The sequence below is a fragment of the Jatropha curcas genome, chromosome 4 (genome assembly GCF_041381405.1).
Source record: "Jatropha curcas cultivar XTBG-Jc1 chromosome 4, XTBG_Jcur_1.0, whole genome shotgun sequence".
Lineage (NCBI taxonomy): Eukaryota > Viridiplantae > Streptophyta > Magnoliopsida > Malpighiales > Euphorbiaceae > Jatropha > Jatropha curcas.
The window spans coordinates 24949327-24972103 of NC_143154.1; the positions used below are offsets into that span (position 1 = coordinate 24949327).

General features: G+C 33.5%; 1 protein-coding gene and 1 long non-coding RNA gene across 6 annotated transcripts; both read left to right on the top strand.

The window, feature by feature from the left end:
* The first annotated feature begins 1343 nt into the window (after nt 1-1343).
* Nucleotides 1344-4647, top strand: LOC149497043 (uncharacterized). Its single transcript, XR_016320381.1, has 3 exons — nt 1344-1997; nt 2269-3044; nt 4363-4647. It is a non-coding gene; the product is annotated as an uncharacterized LOC149497043 (long non-coding RNA).
* An 11189-nt stretch (nt 4648-15836) lies between these two features.
* Nucleotides 15837-22538, top strand: LOC105638585 (calcium-transporting ATPase 2, plasma membrane-type). 5 transcript variants are annotated; one of them, XR_016320643.1, is made up of 8 exons: nt 15837-16376; nt 17772-17798; nt 17902-19823; nt 19919-20077; nt 20471-20642; nt 20721-21019; nt 21194-22222; nt 22319-22538. XR_016320643.1 is itself a non-coding variant. In XM_089720792.1 (7 exons), the coding sequence occupies exons 1-7, from the start codon at nt 16133-16135 to the stop codon at nt 21431-21433; spliced, it is 3063 nt and encodes a 1020-aa protein (XP_089576918.1). In that variant the 5' UTR covers nt 15837-16132; the 3' UTR covers nt 21434-22538. The 5 variants fall into 5 exon arrangements, 3 of the variants coding, with proteins under 3 accessions (XP_089576918.1, XP_089576919.1, XP_089576920.1); XR_016320644.1 differs by having other exon boundaries at nt 22335-22538; XM_089720792.1 differs by having other exon boundaries at nt 21194-22538.
* Nucleotides 22539-22777: the final 239 nt, after the last annotated feature.

Here is a 22777-nt window from a genome sequence, read left to right on the forward strand (position 1 = left end):
TTTGGGTTTGATTTAATAATTGGTAAAATGTATTGATTAGAACGGTTGATGTAACAAGCTCCATTTAGAACTTGCAACTTTTTCGGGTTTGTTGTACAGTCAAATCCATTTGTTGGTTGATTAAGTGCACTGAATGGGTTTGACCATAAATTGATCAAACCTAAGTTGGATCAATTGGTTGGATTTCAACTCGGTTCACTAATTGGTAAAACGTAATTCAAAAAAAAGAAAAAAAAAAAAATCTGAATGTATGTTGCCACTTGGAGGGTCTGAACCCGGTATAGGCTGAGAGTTTAATTCCTGAGACTCAAAAAGCAGGCTCGTCCCATGCTGCAGTATCTGCAACTGTTTCTGAAAAATTCAGGTTTCTAGCTTTCCACATTGCCCAAGCAACCATGCAGTATCTCCATTTTCTCTTTATTATTATGTCACTTGTAATTCAATATTTACATGGTCGACAAAAATTATAATCATAATTTATTCCATAAATTTATTTTTTTCTAATATTATAGAATTTCATTCTTTCCAAATTAAATACTTTATTCTATTTATAAAAAAAAAAATTTATTCAATATTCCTCATCTTCTTTATGAGGTTAAAAATAGATTCATTAAATTTATCATGTGTAAAATTTATTGAAAATTACTCAAATTTTATAAACATAGAAATAAGTGCTTTTATTATACTACTTAGTCCTTTCATTTAAACAGTACACTTTGCCCGTTATAGTTACTTAGTCCTTTCATTTAAACAGTACACTTTGCCCGTTAAAACTATCCAAATCGTACAAACTGATTTAAAATTTTAGAAGTTGATGATTTGATTTAATTTCTAAAAATTGAAAAACCAAACTTTTGATTCAAGTTACAATTTTGAAGTTAAAACTGTTCAAATCAAACCATATGTGTATTTGAAGTTCTAAATAATAAATAATTTAATTCAATTTTTGAATGAGAATTTTCTTTGCTTTGCTTAAGTTTTATTGCCCTATAATTACACCATAATTTTATTAGTTAGGAAAATTATATAATTATTTTATAAAAAATTCAATTATTAAAAATTCATGTGAACTATAATTATTATAATTTTTTAGTACTAAATATAGAAATAACCAATATTTAAATGTTATACCAATAAATTGCATAATTAATGTCTTATTAGATATTTTTGGATCATAATCAAAATATAGATTAAAAAATTAATTTAAAAACTTTCGATAGCTATTCGAATCATGTGTGTTTTATATAATCATTCGTATTAGTTCATTTTCTATTTCTATATTCGAGGAAGTTTAATTTCTTCTTTCAAACCGCAAATCGGATTAATTCAACCCAAACCGCCACCAATAAATTTGGTTTGATTTCTATTTTTTGATAATTTTAATTTCTTTAAACCATCACTTTAGATCTGCTTTGATTATTACTCCAAACCAAACTAAACCGATCCCCAACAGCTCTACCTAGAACTCAAATTCTCTCGCCTCCCTCAGCCCAGCGCCACTCTCCGCCGCCACAAACCACCACTCCCTTGCCGCCAACCATAATCTCCTATCACCAAACCACCACGGAAGCTAAAACCCCACACCGAAACCCGATCTAACCATCGTCAACCTTCACCTATATCTCTCTCTCCTTCATTCTTTGTCGCCTCTTTTCTCAAAATTCCTAAAACGAAACCTCCACTCCTCTATCATCTATTCATCCTGCAGCCACCACCAACCTCCACTTCCATAAGAGTCACCTCTCACCTCCTTTAATAGAATACCGACTCTCAACAAGCTTAAATCCAGTAGAAACTTGAATTTTGGCTAAGAAGGTTCAATTCCCAGACCTCTTTTCATTTTTTTTTTTCCTAATTCTTTCCTTAAAATTTTCAATTATAGTTCATTCTTTCAACTATGGAAGCAGTAGAAAAATGGGTCTGTTGTGATAGCTGTCAGAACTGGCGGTTGTTACCCTATGGAGGAAATCCTGAGCAACTTCCGGAGAAGCGGCAATGTAGTATGCTGAACTGGCTTTGAGTTTTGTTTTTCATTTTTCTTAATGTGTTTTGTGGAGATGAATATCGGTTAGTTCTAATGGAAAGATTTGGCATTTGATTTTTTTCAATAGAATTCTTCTAACTTATTGTGATTAATCAGGGTCCTATCAGTTTCTTTCTTATAAACTTGTTTGAAAGAAAATTTTATGTGGCAAGATATACTTAATCCATAATGCAATTATAAACATCTGTGTGCCTGATTTTTATATGCTTTTGTAAAATTTGCAGGCCTGGAATGAACCGATGTGATATTAGTGAGGAAGAGACAACAAAGGCTCTTCAGGCACTGTGTGCTGTGGGTCAAAATAATTCCACTTCGGGAGTGAATGTCCAACTGCTTGAAGGTAGGTACCAACAGCGGCATTATCAAAGATGGAAAACTTTGCCTAGAGAGCGTCTACTTACCCGCCCATGGATTAAACAAAATAAACTAAATATTTTTTGAAAGTATTTCGAAATTATCTTTTTTTTTTTTTTTTTCTCGGATGGCTGAAATAAATTGAATTTTTATTTTCAAAAATTATCCAATTAAATTTAATCAATTGACAGCCTGGAAATTAATATTAATATTTTAATGCGAATACTATAAGAAATCGAACTGAAAACCGATTGAAAAAGCTGAAAACCAGTTGAAAATCGAAAATTAGGGCCGAATCGAACCGGTTCGACCCAAACCATCTAGAAACCCTTCTTCCTCTATATCCAGCATGCGCCTCATCCTTTCTCACCCATTCACTACGCCTCCGACCACCGCGTAGCACCACCAGCACACTGCCACTGCCACCTCTTCCCCCTCCTCTTTCTTCTTCTTCTTCTTCTTCTTCTTTCTTTCTTCTTCCTTTCTTCTTTCGTTCTAGTCCCTTTGCGCTTGCGTTCTTGGCGAGACAGAGGCAAAGCAGCAGAGCCGCGCGCCATCGCCACCGCTTGCTCCTCCACCTCGTCGCGCCATCGCCAGCCTGCCGCAGCTCCAGCGAGTCGCGCCATCTTCGCCTTCCCTTGCCACTGTCAGTATTGATTTATAATATAAATGTTGATTCAATTAAAATCCTTTGATTAATTTATTGAGTAATTTTGATAATAATATTAAGAAGGGAATGAAATGAGTAATTGAGAATTAAAGGTAATGTTGATATTGATATTCGGACGGAGGATGAGAAAATTGAATTGATTGATTGACCGGCTGTGTAATTTTTAGTTATTAAATAAATTGTTGATATTTTAACAGGTGGATAGTTCAATTTTTAAGGGAGATGCTGCCGAAATTTCGATAGAAAATAAAATGAATTTCAGTAGTAAATAAAATTTATTATAGAAATTTAATTATTTATAGATAGTATATTATTGATAGAAATTAAATAGGTTAAGATTAGTAGTGTGATGAATAAATCATTCTTACTTTGCTTAGATTGCCTGGGTCCATCTAGTGCTCCTTTAGGACAGAATCAAAGCTAGAACTTCGCTCTCTATTACTGTGAGTAATAATAAATAATGCAGATCAACATGCATTTGCATAACATTTTTTTACAAACCTTATATATACTTTTATAGTAAAACTCATATTTATTTCATATTGTATAATTGTATATTTGGGTGGATTTGATGTAATACGATGAAAGAATTGTTTGATTAATTGTGCTGTGAATATGTTGTGCCTTGTTTGTGTGGAATTGGGATGAAGTGGGTCACCATGGGTTTGTGAGACCGTTACCGTTATATGGATCCTGATTATGATTAGCCGGATAAATGGGAGATCGGCGTCCCCATGTGCACGTACCGTTACCGTTAACCACATGTTGGCTTCTTTATGGAGACGATCGGGTTGCCTCCTGTTGATATATATATATATATATATATATATATATATATATATATATATATATATATATATATATATATATATATATATATATATATGTCAATCCCGCATTCTGGCTGACTGGTATAATCCTCACACAACCGGTCTTTTTTTTTTTTTTTTTTTAATCTCTCTCTTTATATATATATATATATATATATATATATATATATGTGAGGATTATACCGGTCAGCCAGAATGGGGGATTAGCTCCCTGGTGCACATGTGAGTGGATGGGCCATGTAGGAGGACGGCTCATCGGGTTTAGGTGACCCCACTGACTAATTTCCACGTGATGTGATTATTTGAAGGTGATATTGTTTGTGGGTGCTGATGTGATGCCATATGATTGACTGTTGTGTGTTCATTCAGTATAATAGGGTGCATTATGCTTGACTGTATGTGGTGTGTATTATTTATTATTATTCACTGAGTTGCAAAACTTACCCCCCCAACAAACCTCCCAGGTACTAGGAAGCAGCTGATTCGATTGAAGCTCTGCAATCTTCTCTGCAGAGTTATAAATGTAAACTTTATATTTTTGTTATTTAATTTTGGATGTATAAATTATTCTATTATCAGATTATTATTGAACTCCGCAGTTATAGAGTTGTGTATTAATATTGGACTTATTGTTAGCACTACACTATAAATTAAATATTATGTAATTAGCTGCAGGTGAACTAGTAAACCCATAATGTGATTATAATTTATTGTGAATAGGCTCTGGTTATATATTACGTGTTAATTGAGATTGGGCCAGATGTTTGTATAGAGGCTTACTGTTTTGATGAATTGGGAAAGATAGGTAGACAGATTGGATAATTTAGGCTTACTACGGGTCTTAGGGGCCTTAAGCTTACCTCGGTCCTAATGCCGGTCCGACCCACGAAAATGGGTCGTGACAATGGCGAGAAATGTCTTTGTTTTAATAAAAATTCTCTATCCTGTTGAATTGGTCTATAAGTGGATTGTAGATTCAATCTAGGTAGGATTTCTTAATACTTTGTTGTAAGCCACTTAGAAGTAAGCAAGTTAGAAGGAGAGAAAAATGAGTTGAAACGCAGGATATGTTAATTAAAAAATTTAGGATAACTTGGTCTTTTTATGAAATTAAGGGTAAAAAATGTGTTTTTTTTTTTTTTTATGGAAAGACTTAGGCCCGTTTAGATGTTCACCAGAGTGGAAGACGATAATGATAGTGTTTGGTAAAATTTTGACGGTGGTTACTGTTAAAATTTAAAAATTATTATTAAGGATATATTTATTTTTATATATTTTAGTTTTTTTATGATATATACGTTGACTATATTGGTTACATGTTTATTTTTTATACTCGTTTAGCTTTTTTTATTTATATAATTAAAATATAAATTCTTATTTAGATTAAAATAAATATAATGATTTTTATATGTAGAGGAAAATATTTTTTTTAATTATATGTCTTGCACTGTAATACTTCATTGAAAAAAAAATTCATATATTTGTTTTCCTTTACAATAGCAATTTAAATATGAAATATGTTATTTATATTCTCTTTAACATACGAATCCATATAGTTCTTATTACATGCTAGTTACTTTTATTTTTATTTAAGCACCAAATTAATTTGTAAAAAATCATCATATAACTTTTATTTTACGTTTTATAATTAATTTATATATTTTGTTAATAACTTTCACTATAATCTCTTTTAGTAAATAAATATATTTTAACAATAGAATAAGAAACTAACCTAATTAAACAAATTAAATATTTATCAATAATAATATTTTTCATTTTTACGTTTTTAGTCAATTAAAATCATGAAATTATTTAAAAATTTTGTTAATAAAATTATATTCCTTAATAGAAAGAATATGATTTGAATTAAATAAGATATTAGTATTATTAAACAGATGTTTAAAAATAATATTTTTTTATCATAATTTTTGGCCAACCAAATTAGAGTGCAATTTATAATTAAAGAAATTTTTAAGTCAAAATTTTAATTATCTAAATATATTTATTTAAAATAAATTTTTAAAAAAATAAAAAATTTCAAATGTCCCATATTTACACATATTTATTTCAAATAATAATGTTGAAGATAATTACAATAATAGTAAATAAAAATAAAAACAATAAATAATAATAATAAATTATTAAAATTATTAAATTATTACTAATAGTTTATATAATAATATACTGCAATAAAAAATAATTAGACATAATAAGATAATAATGTAAAATTTCAAATGCTTAATTATCTATATGCATTTATGTCACGACCCATTTCCATGGGCCGGACCGGCACTAGGGCCCAAGTAGGCTTAAGGCCTCCGAGGCCCGTAGTAAGCCTGAAACACTACAAATTTGCTATCTCAATATAATTTTAAACATTTACAAATTTCACTATATTTAATAAAACAGGCTCACAGAATTATTCCATCTATAATAATACACAACTTAAAAGTATACAAATTCTATAACTGCGGAGTTCATTGACGGATGTATACATATAAGTCTTCGGACATTTATCTATTTAATTGATCAATACGAAAATTAGCGAATTTCTTTTTTTATAGTGAAGAGCAGAGTTATAGCTGGGATTTAGAAAATGCTACTTCCTGAAAGATTTAAACAAAAGAGATGTGAGTTTATTAATGAATAATAATTATTGCACAACACAAGCATTCACACCATTGTATAAATATATCAACCTAGTCATCCGACTAGGTATATGCTCACACAGCCAGTCACACAAATGGCATATCACCAGCACTCACAATTATTAACATCTTCATATAATCACATCACGTGGAAATTAGTCAGTGGAGTCACCGAACCCCCGATGAGCCGTCCTCCCGCATGGCTCATCCTCTCACATGTGCACCAGGGAGCCGATCCCCCATACTGGCCGACCGGTCTAATCCTCACTTGACCAGCCCTCTCATTTTTCTTTCCATTCTCTCTTTTCTTTTCCATACCAACAGGAGGCAACCCGGTCGTCTCCATCAAATCTAGATCATCAGGCGCTCACAACAGGAGGCCACCCTGCGGGCTGCGATCAAATCTAGATTATCCGGTGCGCCCAATAAAGAAGCCAACCTGTGGTTAACAGTAACGGTAACAGTAGGTGCACACGGGGGCGCCGATCTCCCATTTACCCGGCTAACAGAAACAGAATCAGGATCCATATAACAGAAATCAGAATCAGGATCCGTATAACAGAAACAGTCTCACAAACCCATGGTGACCCACTTCATCCCAATTCCACACAAACAAAGCACAGCAATATCACAACACAATAAATCAAACATTGCATTCAAATTCAGACATATTATTCAATTAGACATCGTAATGCAATGCACAATTAAACATCCAAAATCAATGCAAATAAATAAATAAATAAATAGTATTAGCAATTAACAACAATAATAAAATAAATAAATGAATATGTAAATAGTTAAATGAATAATAAAGATTATAAACAACCAGAGCACTATATTTATTATGTACCAAATTATAGAACTAATCTAAATAAACTTATTAATTATGTTGTTAATTAAAATTTAGTTTAATTTTTGTCAAAATTTCGGCAGCACCTCCCCTAAAAATTGGACTATTTACCTGCTCACATATCACAATATCATTATATCTTTATCAATTAAAGCACACAGCCCATCCGTCGGGCAATCAATCAATTTATTCTCCCTTCCTCCAACTAAGTAACAAAATAATTATTTAACCATCTATACAAAACCTTAGCTTTACTTAATCCATGGTTTCAACATCGATACAAATTAGTTTACTACTAATACAAAAATATTCATAGCTTTACTAAGATTAAACAAATAAGTAAATAAATACGCAATTAAATGAAAATGGTTATTTGTTTAATCTCCACATTCTACTTCTTTAAACTATCCAATCATATATACCTTCAATAATCATACAAGTTATGATTCATATTTCTTTGACCAACATTAACTAGAATCTTATGTAACAACTTAATAATCCGTGAATCACTATCCTCACCAAGCAAGATTATAGGAAACGTCCTATTTAAATTATCTATTAAGCATAACTAAATAGGTATACTCTAGCTAATCAAGTCTTAGCACGAATTGAATTTGTAACTCAATACACTATAGCCTTTGCTACTCATTAAGCAAAATTTAACCAAAATAACTAAACTAGCTGCTGCCTCAACAGTAATTAAAAATTCATATATATGAACTTAATTAAACCGAAAACTACAATTTCTCTAATCACAAGTTGTTGCCATCTATCCAATTCTTAGCCTATAAATAAAAATTACCTCAATAACACCAAATCACCCACTAAATCACAAAATTCATGAAATATACTAGAAAAGGTTGAGAATTTATTTACAAAAGACTATAAATGTTCATATATTTTCAAGTTAATCCAATAAGTTAATCTCTTGTTATTCAATTTAGTCTATTAAATAATTCAATTAATTCTTTATATATAAAAATTGAGAACTGAGTTTTAGAACGTACCCATTGGGAATCGGGCGACGATTCCATGATCAGCGCGAAGGGAAGAGGATTCTGTCTCTCGGGGCCTCGCCGGAGTGCCGTCGGCCGGTCACCGGACCGCCGCCGGCCGGCCGCCGTGCACGGTGGCCGGAAAAGCTAAACCGCCCAGAAAATTGCAAGGTCACCACCACCTGACTCCAATTTTCGCGAGGAGTCCAAATCTACCATCGGTTTGATGAGGCAGTGGCTCGTTTGGCCGGATCGACCTCCACAGCCACCTTCAAGCCGCCATCCATGGTGGTTCATCAAAACTCAAGCAAAATCACGTACCAATGGAGGGGAATTGTTCACGTGGAGGAGAGGAGTCAATCGAGACCTTCAGTTCACCTTGAGCCCGTCGGAAATGGCGAGAAGTCGCCGGAGATCGAAGAGTATGACTGTCGGAGGAGATGGTCTCGATTCGCGCCGCTGGAGGTCCAATCGGAGCGAGGGGAAGTTGGAAACGTGACCAGCATCGCCAGAAGAACCGATCGCCGCCTTCATCTTGTTGAGCGGTGGCCGGAAACGCGAAGGAGAGGGAGAGGAGAGACTGTCGCGCGCGCGAGGAAGAAGAAGGGAAAAAGAAGGAGAGAAAAGAAAGGAAAAAGAAAAGGAAGGAAGGAAAGTGGGCTGGGCCATTCCGGTTCGATTCGAACCGGTTCGGTCCGATTAGTGATCTGATCTCATTTGTTCGGTTTTCGAGTTTTTCCTATTATTCGTGTGGTTTTCGATAAATCGATTAAATTTCCAGGTCCGGTTTGATTTATTTTAATTATTTTTATTATGTTTTGCAACCTTTCCTCCACTTACTTAATAATACAAGTATTAATAGTAATGATTTTTAATTTAGAATAATTAATTCATATATATATATATATAATAGATTAATCCTGGTGTTTCACGTTATTCTCGAAAATTTTTAACTGTCCTCAAATCGAAAATTCCCGAATGAATTGTTTTGGGCTTAGGCCCAATTCGAAAATTTGGGCTCGAATTGGGACTATGTTACAATTGCAACCCACGCGGCCAAAATTTGCGATTTTTGATTTAATAAAAATTTAAAAGTTTTGAAAATAAAAATTCAGGGTGTTTCAATCTCCCCCCCTTAAGACAATTCGTCCTCGAATTGAAATCTAGTAGGAGAGAGTAAGAATGAACACACAAAGAATTTCAAAGCCATAAGAAATTACTTCCAACACCAAGGGCACATCTCGAGAGTACATAATGTGAACCTAGGAAGGAAAAGGGTCAAGTATTCCAATTGTAATTCTCTCGCCAACCATCATTTTTAGTGCCACCTAGCTAACACTCACAAGAATTTGAGTTTATTACCTAAATCTCCAATCATTATCTTTAGACAGCTACTGAACTCTTTAGAAAATCTTTCTTGAATAAAAATTTGACAATAAAATCAGGTTTAACAGAAAAGTACATATCATATATCATAGATTTTTCTCAAAATTATGTAACTTCATTTGAAAATTTAAATTTTATTAGACATTCTTCTGTGAAGGCCAAACATAATTTACAAAGGCAAACAATTGTAATTATGATTTACCTACAATCATAAGAATTAACTCGTTCAATTCACATGTGTTATTTAATAAAACCCTTAGTAATCAAAACTTTTGAAAACTTGTTGCTTCACTTCAAAACTATAGGCAAAATCATCTGTAATTTCCGCTATCCATTATATCACAGGCCGCTTCGAAATAACTGTTTTTATTTCTCATTTATGCAAATTCGATTGTCTCTATAATATCTTTACTATAGATTAGTTCATCTGTTATACAGCTCCTAAATCACTGCATCCCTTAGCTATCTGAATCCTGTGAGAATTTTCACTCCTTCCACTTAATCACCAACTTCTCTTTCCAACGCTTATTCCTTATGTCGCCTTAATATTCATCACGAAAATTTAACTTTCATAATAATATCTCTTAGTAATTCGCACTTCCGTTCTCAACCTAAATCTCATCTGATAACCTTTCATTTTACTAATGTTGCCTAATCACCAATAATTTAACTTAGTATTTATTACCTATCTTAAATATTCACCTTTATCTGATACCTATCAACACTGATTTTTCAACTGAATTTTGTTAATTCTCAACCTAATACTACCTTACCATCCAAATATTACATTAAGTTGATCTCAATAACTCCTCATTGTCCAGTTTATATTTACTACTAACCTCTCACTTCCTGTTCATGGCCTAGATTAGAATTTACAACCCACGGTTCTAACATTTTAATTAGAACCTTAATTAAACAAAGGTTCAATTCTCTACGTGGAATTATTAACTCAAGATTCGCATCTACTTATCACTACCTTACGTCAATTTCACATTCAACTTACCTATTTTATCTATCTTTAGTCAATCAATCTTTCCCTTATTCAAGTCTAGTAAGGTATTTATAAGTTCTTCAAATTTATCTACCACTTACTCCTAATATATATATTGCAATTTGTTACCTATTATGTCTTACCCTTAAACTATCCAAGTTCATTTCTATTGTTATCTTCCTCACTTATACATTAAACAATCACATACTCCAAATCTAATTGCCACTTAACTTCTATACCAAAATCGACTACCCAACATTTCCAGCGTTCATGTTCTGAACTTGAATCTAACTGTCTACTTACTTATTATTATCTCCACCAGTCTTATTCTTCTTTTTCCAAACTTCTTTCAAAATTTTACTATCCTAGTAACCATTTCATTTTATGATCTAATCCCATTGGCCCGTAATATAAATAGACAGCTTCCAAAAATAATTTTCTAAATAAATAATCAATTTCAATTTATTTATCATAACACAATTTGAATTCAAAATTAAAATGGGGGTTTAAATTTAAAATTTTAGGTAGATAAAATGAAAACAAAAACAAAAATAAAAAGTTTATATTTTTGAACAAACTCTAAAGAAATTCAGTAGCTGTGTTGAAAACTAGACACAAATTTCTTATTGCCCCAAAGTTATTATTTCTGTTCATGAATCTACCATACCAATGAAAATCCTATTTATTCTCTACACTATTCTACTCACTGACAGGAATAGAGTTCACATGAAAAATAGTGTACTGGGTGATCAGGCCAATCCACTACCTTCAGGTATTACTCTATTCCCTATAGTCTATTGATCTACACAATAGGTGTGGATTTTCCCACCTCATAGGGTCTAGTGCGTCCACCATCCCTAGAGAGGAAAATCACAAGTTTCCTTCCTTATGTTGGTTACGGCCGATCCCAACATAAAGAAATTCCTATACTCCGCAGTTGTGTCCTAGAACCCTAACCTAAGCTCTGATACCAACTTTGTCACGACCCATTTCCATGGGCCGGACCGGCACTAGGGCCCAGGTAGGCTTAAGGCCTCCGAGGCCCGTAGTAAGCCTGAAACACTACAAATTTGCTATCTCAATATAATTTTAAACATTTACAAATTTCACTATATTTAATAAAACAGGCTCACAGAATTATTCCATCTATAATAATACACAACTTAAAAGTATACAAATTCTATAACTGCGGAGTTCATTGACGGATGTATACATATAAGTCTTCGGACATTTATCTATTTAATTGATCAATACGAAAATTAGCGAATTTCTTTTTTTATAGTGAAGAGCAGAGTTATAGCTGGGATTTAGAAAATGCTACTTCCTGAAAGATTTAAACAAAAGAGATGTGAGTTTATTAATGAATAATAATTATTGCACAACACAAGCATTCACACCATTGTATAAATATATCAACCTAGTCATCCGACTAGGTATATGCTCACACAGCCAGTCACACAAATGGCATATCACCAGCACTCACAATTATTAACATCTTCATATAATCACATCACGTGGAAATTAGTCAGTGGAGTCACCGAACCCCCGATGAGCCGTCCTCCCGCATGGCTCATCCTCTCACATGTGCACCAGGGAGCCGATCCCCCATACTGGCCGACCGGTCTAATCCTCACTTGACCAGCCCTCTCATTTTTCTTTCCATTCTCTCTTTTCTTTTCCATACCAACAGGAGGCAACCCGGTCGTCTCCATCAAATCTAGATCATCAGGCGCTCACAACAGGAGGCCACCCTGCGGGCTGCGATCAAATCTAGATTATCCGGTGCGCCCAATAAAGAAGCCAACCTGTGGTTAACAGTAACGGTAACAGTAGGTGCACACGGGGGCGCCGATCTCCCATTTACCCGGCTAACAGAAACAGAATCAGGATCCATATAACAGAAATCAGAATCAGGATCCGTATAACAGAAACAGTCTCACAAACCCATGGTGACCCACTTCATCCCAATTCCACACAAACAAAGCACAGCAATATCACAACACAATAAATCAAACATTGCATTCAAATTCAGACATATTATTCAATTAGACATCGTAATACAATGCACAATTAAACATCCAAAATCAATGCAAATAAATAAATAAATAAATAGTATTAGCAATTAACAACAATAATAAAATAAATAAATGAATATGTAAATAGTTAAATGAATAATAAAGATTATAAACAACCAGAGCACTATATTTATTATGTACCAAATTATAGAACTAATCTAAATAAACTTATTAATTATGTTGTTAATTAAAATTTAGTTTAATTTTTGTCAAAATTTCGGCAGCACCTCCCCTAAAAATTGGACTATTTACCTGCTCACATATCACAATATCATTATATCTTTATCAATTAAAGCACACAGCCCATCCGTCGGGCAATCAATCAATTTATTCTCCCTTCCTCCAACTAAGTAACAAAATAATTATTTAACCATCTATACAAAACCTTAGCTTTACTTAATCCATGGTTTCAACATCGATACAAATTAGTTTACTACTAATACAAAAATATTCATAGCTTTACTAAGATTAAACAAATAAGTAAATAAATACGCAATTAAATGAAAATGGTTATTTGTTTAATCTCCACATTCTACTTCTTTAAACTATCCAATCATATATACCTTCAATAATCATACAAGTTATGATTCATATTTCTTTGACCAACATTAACTAGAATCTTATGTAACAACTTAATAATCCGTGAATCACTATCCTCACCAAGCAAGATTATAGGAAACGTCCTATTTAAATTATCTATTAAGCATAACTAAATAGGTATACTCTAGCTAATCAAGTCTTAGCACGAATTGAATTTGTAACTCAATACACTATAGCCTTTGCTACTCATTAAGCAAAATTTAACCAAAATAACTAAACTAGCTGCTGCCTCAACAGTAATTAAAAATTCATATATATGAACTTAATTAAACCGAAAACTACAATTTCTCTAATCACAAGTTGTTGCCATCTATCCAATTCTTAGCCTATAAATAAAAATTACCTCAATAACACCAAATCACCCTCTAAATCACAAAATTCATGAAATATACTAGAAAAGGTTGAGAATTTATTTACAAAAGACTATAAATGTTCATATATTTTCAAGTTAATCCAATAAGTTAATCTCTTGTTATTCAATTTAGTCTATTAAATAATTCAATTAATTCTTTATATATAAAAATTGAGAACTGAGTTTTAGAACGTACCCATTGGGAATCGGGCGACGATTCCATGATCAGCGCGAAGGGAAGAGGATTCTGTCTCTCGGGGCCTCGCCGGAGTGCCGTCGGCCGGTCACCGGACCACCGCCGGCCGGCCGCCGTGCACGGTGGCCGGAAAAGCTAAACCGCCCAGAAAATTGCAAGGTCACCACCACCTGACTCCAATTTTCGCGAGGAGTCCAAATCTACCATCGGTTTGATGAGGCAGTGGCTCGTTTGGCCGGATCGACCTCCACAGCCACCTTCAAGCCGCCATCCATGGTGGTTCATCAAAACTCAAGCAAAATCACGTACCAATGGAGGGGAATTGTTCACGTGGAGGAGAGGAGTCAATCGAGACCTTCAGTTCACCTTGAGCCCGTCGGAAATGGCGAGAAGTCGCCGGAGATCGAAGAGTATGACTGTCGGAGGAGATGGTCTCGATTCGCGCCGCTGGAGGTCCAATCGGAGCGAGGGGAAGTTGGAAACGTGACCAGCATCGCCAGAAGAACCGATCGCCGCCTTCATCTTGTTGAGCGGTGGCCGGAAACGCGAAGGAGAGGGAGAGGAGAGACTGTCGCGCGCGCGAGGAAGAAGAAGGGAAAAAGAAGGAGAGAAAAGAAAGGAAAAAGAAAAGGAAGGAAGGAAAGTGGGCTGGGCCATTCCGGTTCGATTCGAACCGGTTCGGTCCGATTAGTGATCTGATCTCATTTGTTCGGTTTTCGAGTTTTTCCTATTATTCGTGTGGTTTTCGATAAATCGATTAAATTTCCAGGTCCGGTTTGATTTATTTTAATTATTTTTATTATGTTTTGCAACCTTTCCTCCACTTACTTAATAATACAAGTATTAATAGTAATGATTTTTAATTTAGAATAATTAATTCATATATATATATATATAATAGATTAATCCTGGTGTTTCACGTTATTCTCGAAAATTTTTAACTGTCCTCAAATCGAAAATTCCCGAATGAATTGTTTTGGGCTTAGGCCCAATTCGAAAATTTGGGCTCGAATTGGGACTATGTTACAATTGCAACCCACGCGGCCAAAATTTGCGATTTTTGATTTAATAAAAATTTAAAAGTTTTGAAAATAAAAATTCAGGGTGTTTCAATTTATCTATTAAAAAAAATCCAATCAAATTATATATATATAATTATATATATATATGTGTGTTAAAATTTTTTAATTAGCTATGATTAAGGTTATTTTTAGAGTATTTTAAATTTTATAATATAGAAAATCTCATTATTTTCCTTTATTTTCACTTTTATATATAGTATAGATATAGATGATGTATAATGTATATATATTTTAAAGTAAATATATTATTTTTTATTTTAATTTATTATATAAATCAACAAATTTTAAAATAATTTTCTATAGAACATTACTACTTTTAAACAACTATAAATAAATGATTATAAAAAATATTAATTTTAGAAAAAAATAATAATTTTTTGAGGTTAAAAAATAATTTTTTGAGGTTAATGAAGTATAAATATATTACAAACTTGGTGAATAGAATCACCAGCTGATAATTAAACTCCCTCTTATGATAGAAACAAATCTTATAGATATCATAAATAAAAGCTACTTAATCTACGAAATAATTATTTTGTATTTCATTAGTAATATTTAAATTTTTCATTAGTAATGTTCGTAATATCCTAATAATTGATACAAATAAATAATAAATATTTTTTTTTTCTTTTTATATGGCATATTCCATGTTTCAATTTCTAAAAATAAAAATTTGGGTATACAGTAGCTGTACACAATTACAAATTGAAGGCATCTTTTTCAGCATTGCGGTGCTGCCAAGGCTCTTTTCGATGCCTTCAAGCACTGGCCGGACCCAAATTTTTATACATCCCCCATATAATATAGATAGATTAATTTCTTACAAGAAAAAAAAAAAGAAAATCCCAAAAAAGATTTTAAAAATAACATAATAAATTATTATTATGGCCTCCCTTTCTTCCTTTTCTTCTCCATTCCCATTCTACAATCTTTCTCCTGTTCCTCCATTGGACCTTCCACCCATCTCTTCTCCTTCCTATCATTTTCCTTCTAAATTATTACCCATTAGAACTCTTATGTTTCTCTAATTACTCTTTTCCAATAAAAAGAATCAAGAAAATGAGGAAAAGAGTTCTTCAAGAAAGTTCCGGTGTTGGTGGCGGTGGCGACGGCAAAGGTGAATCGTTGTCAATGGGGAAAGGAAAATTATGGAATGAAGAGCAAGATAGTGGGTCTATAGATGAATTACTTGCTGTATTAGGTTACAAAGTCCGGTCATCGGACATGGCCGACGTTGCTCAAAAGCTTGAACAACTTGAGATACTAACGGATACAGCTCAAGGAATACCACATCTTTCTACTGGTACTGTACATTATAATCCTTCAGATCTCTCCGGTTAGGTTCAAAGCATGCTTTCTGAGTTTAATAATTCCCCTTTCTATAATCATGTGTGTTTTATATAATCATTCGTATTAATCCCTTTTCTATTTCTATATTCGAGGAAGTTTAATTTCTTCTTTCAAACCGCAAATTGGATTAATTCAACCCAAACCGCCACCAATAAATTTGGTTTGATTTTTATTTTTTGATAATTTTAATTTCTTTAAATCGTCACTTTAGATCTGCTTTGATTATGACTCCAAACCAAACTAAACCGATCCCGAACAGCTCTACCTAGAATTCAAATTCTCTCGCCTTCCTCAGCCCAGCGCCACTCTCCGCCGCCACAAACCACCACTCCGTTGCCGCCAACCACAATCTCCTATCACCAAACCACCACGGAAGCTAAAAACCCCACACCGAAACCCGATCAAACCATCGTCAACCTTCACCTATATCTCTATCTCCTTCATTCTTTGTCGCCTCTTCTCTCAAAATTCCTAAAATGAAACCTCCATTCCTCTATCATCTAGTCATCCTGCAGCCACCACCAACCTCCACTTCCGTAAGAGTCACCTCTCACTCCCTTTAATATAATGCCCACTCTCAACAAGCTTAAATCCAGTAGAAACTTGAATTTTGGCTAAGAAGGTTCAATTTCCAGACATCTTTTCATTTTTTTTTCCCTGATTCTTTCCTTAAAATTTTCAATTATAGTTCATTCTTTCAACTATGGAAGCAGTAGAAAATTTTCACTTTTATATACAGAATAGAGACAGCCGACATATAATATATATGGATATATATTTTAAAGTAAACATATTATTTTTTTATTTTAATTTATTATATAAATCAAAAAATTTAAAATAATTTTCTATAGAACGTTACTATTTTTAAACAACTATAAATAAATGATTATAAAAAAATATTAATTTTGGGGAAAAAATAATTTTTTGAGGTTAATGAAATTTAAATATATTACAAACTTGGTGAATAGAATCACCGCTGATAATCAAACTGCCTCTTATGACAGAAACAAATCTTATAGACATTATAAATAGAAGCTAATTAAATAATTAATTAAATAATTATGGCAAACTTCAATACATTAAATACTTATTTTGTATTTCATTAGTAATGTTTACATTTTTCTTTTAAAATTTGTTACAGCGTCAGCTGACTGTTACACTTCCACTATGTCATAATGTCATACTGATGCGCCCAAAATACGATTGCTATTCGGTTGCGATCGAGGGAACCGAAATTGAAACCTTTTTATAACTTTATTGCCGCTGAGCCAAAGCTCACTGGTATCTCCCATATTCTTTTTGTGTGACTTTGGTAGGATTTTACTTTTCTGTTGTTTTTAATATGTAGGTTCCACGCAACTTCAAGTTATCCATTGTGAGTTTCTTATATCATCAGAAATTAGAGCTTATTACTTTAAACCTTTTTTTTTTTTTATTCTCAGTCACTGGTTTTGAAATGTTTGCCGGTGTGCCCCCAGGTGACTATATTGTACCGGCAGAAGTCAGGGCAGCAGGTTTCGAGATTTGTGCTGAAGAGTTGGGAACCATTGTCAAAGGCCATGATATGAACAAGCTAATGTTACATGGTGGGGTAAATGGCATTGCACAAAAGATTTCAACTTCAACTGCTAGTGGGCTTGCTATGGATAATGATTCACTGAATCTCAGACAAGAGGTATATGGGATCAATAAATTTGGAAAGAGTGAAACTTGGACTTTCTGGATATTTGTTTGGGAAGCCCTTCATGACATGACTCTTATGACACTTGGTGTCTGTGCTCTTGTGTTTGCAATAGTTGGCATATCAGGAGAAGGATCGCCTAAAGGGGCTCATGATGGGTTTGGAATTGTTGCTAGCATCTTGTTGGTAGTGTTTGTGACAGCAACAAGTGATTATTGTCAATCGTTACTATTTAGGGATTTGGACAAGGAGAAAATGAAGATCACCGTTCAGGTCACTAGAAATGGATTTAGGCAGAAATTATCTATATATGATTTGCTTACAGGTGATATTGTACATCTTGCAGTTGGAGATCAAGTCCCTGCAGATGGGCTTTTTGTTTCAGGATTTTCTGTATTAATTAATGAATCAAGTTTAACGAGTGGAATAGGAATGGTAAACTCAGCATATCCTTTTATGCAATCTGGATCAAAGGTCCAACATGGGTCGTGCAAAATGATGGTTACTGCTGTTGGGTTGAGAACTTTGTGGGGTAAATTAATGGCAACTCTTAGTGAAGGAGATGATGAAACCCCATTGCAGGTGAAAGTAAATGGAGTAGCAACCATCATTGGCAAGATAGGCATTGCTTTTGTTATAGTGATTTTGGCAGCTTTAATGCAAGGCCTATTTAGCCGTATATGGCATGAAGGGTCCCATTTGAGTTTCTCTGCAAATGAAGCTTTAGAGATGCTAAAATACTTCACAGTTGCAGTTGCAATTGCTATTGTTGCAATTCCAGAGGGCCTGCCACTGGCTGTGACATTGAGCCTTACTTTTGCAATGAAAAAGATGATGAATGACAAAGCCCTAGTCCGACACTTGGCAGCTTGTGAGACCATGGGGTCAGCAACATCTATCTGTTGTGGAAAAACTGGAATGTTGACTACCAATCATATGACTGTTGTGAAATCATTCATTGGTTTGAATATTGCGGAACTAGGCCAACCTGATAGAACTTCAAGCTTGTGCTCTAAAATACCTGACTCTGTTGTGAAACTTCTTCTAGAATCAATATTTAATAACACTGGAGGTGAAACTGAGATTAGTAAAGATGGAAAACTCGATATATTGGGTACACCCACTGAGAGTGCTTTACTAGAGTTTGGCTTGTCCCTAGGTGGGGATTTTCAGGCAGCGAGACATGCAGTCAAAATTGTCAAAGTTGAGCCTTTCAACTCCACAAAAAAGCGAATGGTGGTATTGTTGAAGCTTCCTGGAGGAGGCTTTCGAGCCCACACTAAAGGTGCTTCAGAAATTGTTCTGGCTGCCTGTGACAAGGTGATAGGCCCAAAAGGTGAAATTGTTCCCCTCGATGGAGAACTGCGTAATCATCTTAATGATATAATTTATCACTTTGCTAGTGAGGCTCTTAGAACACTCTGTCTGGCCTATATGGACCTGGGAAGTGACTTATACAATTCTATCCCAGTGTCTGGGTATACTTGTATAGGAATTGTGGGTATTAAAGATCCTGTTTGTCCTGGTGTTAAGCAGGTAGTTGCAGCTTGTCATTCAGCTGGTATTGCTGTACGAATGGTTACTGGAGACAATATAAATACTGCTAAAGCTGTAGCTAAACAATGTGGGATTCTCACTGATGATGGTATAGCCATCGAAGGTCCAGATTTTAGAGAGAAGAAACAGGAAGAGATGCTTGAACTAATTCCTAAAATTCAGGTGTTCTTTACTTTTTGTTTTGTGCATTATATAAATAATTGAATGTCCTAATAACAAATGTTTGAGCTAAAACTCATTATGTGAATTAATTTTAGGTGATGGCTCGATCTTCACCTCTAGACAGGCATACACTTGTAAAAAAGTTGCAAACTACATTTGGAGAAGTTGTTGCAGTTACTGGTGATGGAACAAATGATGCCCCAGCTCTTTATGAAGCAGACATTGGTCTTGCAATGGGCATTGCTGGAACCGAGGTGAGTTTATCATGTCCAAGTGCAAAATTGATCTTGCTTCATCTAGCAAGTTCAGAGTTTTAATGATGAAAATAGACTTTTACCCGCAGCATACTAATTTGGTTAGCCATTTTGATTTGATTAAAATTCCTTGATTTCTTTCATAGCGCTCGACTTTCATTCTGTTTTTAGCACCGAGGCCATTGGTTTTATGAAGTCCGTATATAACAATATATTGAGAATAACTATCACGTGTGAAATAGAAATAGAATCAGAACGTAAATTTTTAGAGATCTTAAGGTAGTACATTAAACTAAGGAAATTATTCACATGGTTTTGGTCTGCTCAATGGATTTTCTTAATATAATTTCAAACAAATGATAGTTTGACTAATCAACTTCATTCAAATTTCAGGTGGCTAAAGAGAGTGCTGATATAATAATTTTGGATGATAATTTCGCTACTATCATTCAAGTGGTCAAATGGGGTCGTTCCATTTACATAAATTTTAAAAAATTTGTACAGTTCCATCTTACAGTTTTGTTCGTTACATTAACCGTTAACTTCTTTTCAGCTTGTTTCACAGGTAAGAAAACCCGCTTTCTTCTGTATGACAACGCTGTTTTCATATTGCCTAATGATTGTGGGTGGAACTAATTTTTAGGGACTGTTCCTTTCACTGTTGTTCAACTTTTGTGGATAAGTATCATCATGGATATTCTAGGACCTCTGGCACTTACAACAGAGCCTCCAAATGATGAATTAATGAAACGGGCACCAATTGGGAAGCAAGGGAAATTTATTAGTAATGTGATGTGGAGGAATATCTTAGGCCAGTCCTTATATCAGTTCATTGTAATATACCTTCTCCAAGAAAAATGGAAAGATACATTTGATATAGATGGCCCTGATTCTGATCTTGTCCTGAACACTTTCATATTCAATTCATTTGTCTTTTGTCAGGTAAGCTTTCACTCTTCTCGTTTTACTTGTGTTTCTAGTATAGGATATGTTATTTGTTAAACTATAGTTGACAATGGGTGGACATCTGTGTTAAATTTCCAAGAAAGTAAATTTCAAGTTGGTATTAATTCCATTTCTACCAAATAAATAAATGCACTTTATTTCATTTTGCAGGTTTTTAATGAGATAAGCTCAAGAGAGATGGAGAAAATCAATGTTTTCAAAGGCATACAAAACAACCCCATGTTCATTGCAGTTCTTGGCTGTACTGTCCTTTTCCAAATTATAATAGTGGAATTTATAGGTACTTATGCAAATACAGTACCTCTCTCTTTATCACAATGGCTAGGTTGTTTAATCATCGGATTTGTAGGCATGCCAGTTGCTGCTTTCTTAAAAATGATACCAGTATAAATTGCATTTTGGAGGTGGGTTTTCTTGAATCGCATATAAAAGCCCCTTTCTGCATGTATCAAATGATTTTAAAATTGGGGTAATTACTATGCAGTCGCTGGACTTTGATTTTTTAAATTATACTATTGCATTATAATTCTATTACATTATAAGGTTTAATCATTAGTTTTTTCAAGTGACTGTGAAATATCAAAAATATGTTTAAAAATAATTATTGTGCAGTCCTCATGGTTTGGTGAAATGAACGACTAAGGACCTCAATTCTTATAATTTACATTGTTTAGTTCCTAGATAGGAATTTTTCTTCATGTCGGTTTTTATATTTCACAACCACTTAGTGGAAAAATTAACCGTTAGACCTAATAGTATAATAGAATTATAATGCATGGACTAAATAGTGTAATTTTGAAAACTAGGATCCTTACTAATGTATTTGATAAAAACATAGGAATTATATAGTAATTAACCTTTAAAATTTTCTTGTAAAGATGTTTTCTACATAAAGTATATGATTATTTTTCTCTAGCTAAATTTTGATTTGCATTGATATTGATGAGTGCGGATATTAAAGATAGAATATTGATCAGAGCCGATCCCAACTAGTCTAGGAATAAGGCTTAACTGTGTTGCTGTATTTAAAAGCTGATGTTTATAGCAGAGAAAATAGAATAGTTATTTTTAAGATAGCAGCAACTGGCAGCATAGATTTTCACCTTTTTCTAGCAAATCGAAAAGATGCCAGCAATTTTTCAGGCATCTTGTAGCTGAAATTCAAGTTTGTAGAGTCAGGTAAAGGCTTTCATTCCAATCAACTTACTTTCTTGGAGTTTAAAATTTATTTATTTTTGTGAAGTCTGATTTTTTTTTTTTTTTTTTTTTTTTGAGTGATCCTTCTTCTTAGGGAAGCTAGTAGTTCCACAAGGACTGCAAATAAGTTTTACTCATCGCGAATTATTCAGAGTTCAGCATTATAAAAGTGTCCATAACAGTTGATAAGCCAAGCCAAAACAGTAAAATTGTCACTCCTTTTAGCTCAACTTACCACTAATGTAACAAGAAATATTCAAATTTCAATTTATGGAACAGTAAAATGATTTTTATTAAATTTTAGATTAATCTCTTGTTCAGAATAAATGATTTCTATAAAATTTTGTCCAATTCATTTATAAATCTAAATTTGTGTGTTTATTCTAACTTTTCTCCAATCTTTGATTGATTTGAATAATTCAAGCTTAATTATTTTATTATTGAGTTAATTACACTCTCTTAGCATCAAATTAACTATTGTTGTGCTCGATTCTGATAAGTCTTGATTTGGTGCTCATTTATCGGATTAATTTTATC

Coding starts and splice junctions, on each gene's coding strand:
- LOC105638585 (XM_089720792.1), top strand. CDS start 16,133: ATGAGGAAAAGAGTTCTTCAAGAAAGTTCCGGTGTTGGTGGCGGTGGC. Junction 17,799..17,901: donor GCAACTTCAAGTTATCCATT/GTGAGTTTCTTA, acceptor GTGTGCCCCCAG/GTGACTATATTGTACCGGCA. Junction 20,643..20,720: donor CTTTTCAGCTTGTTTCACAG/GTAAGAAAACCC, acceptor ACTAATTTTTAG/GGACTGTTCCTTTCACTGTT.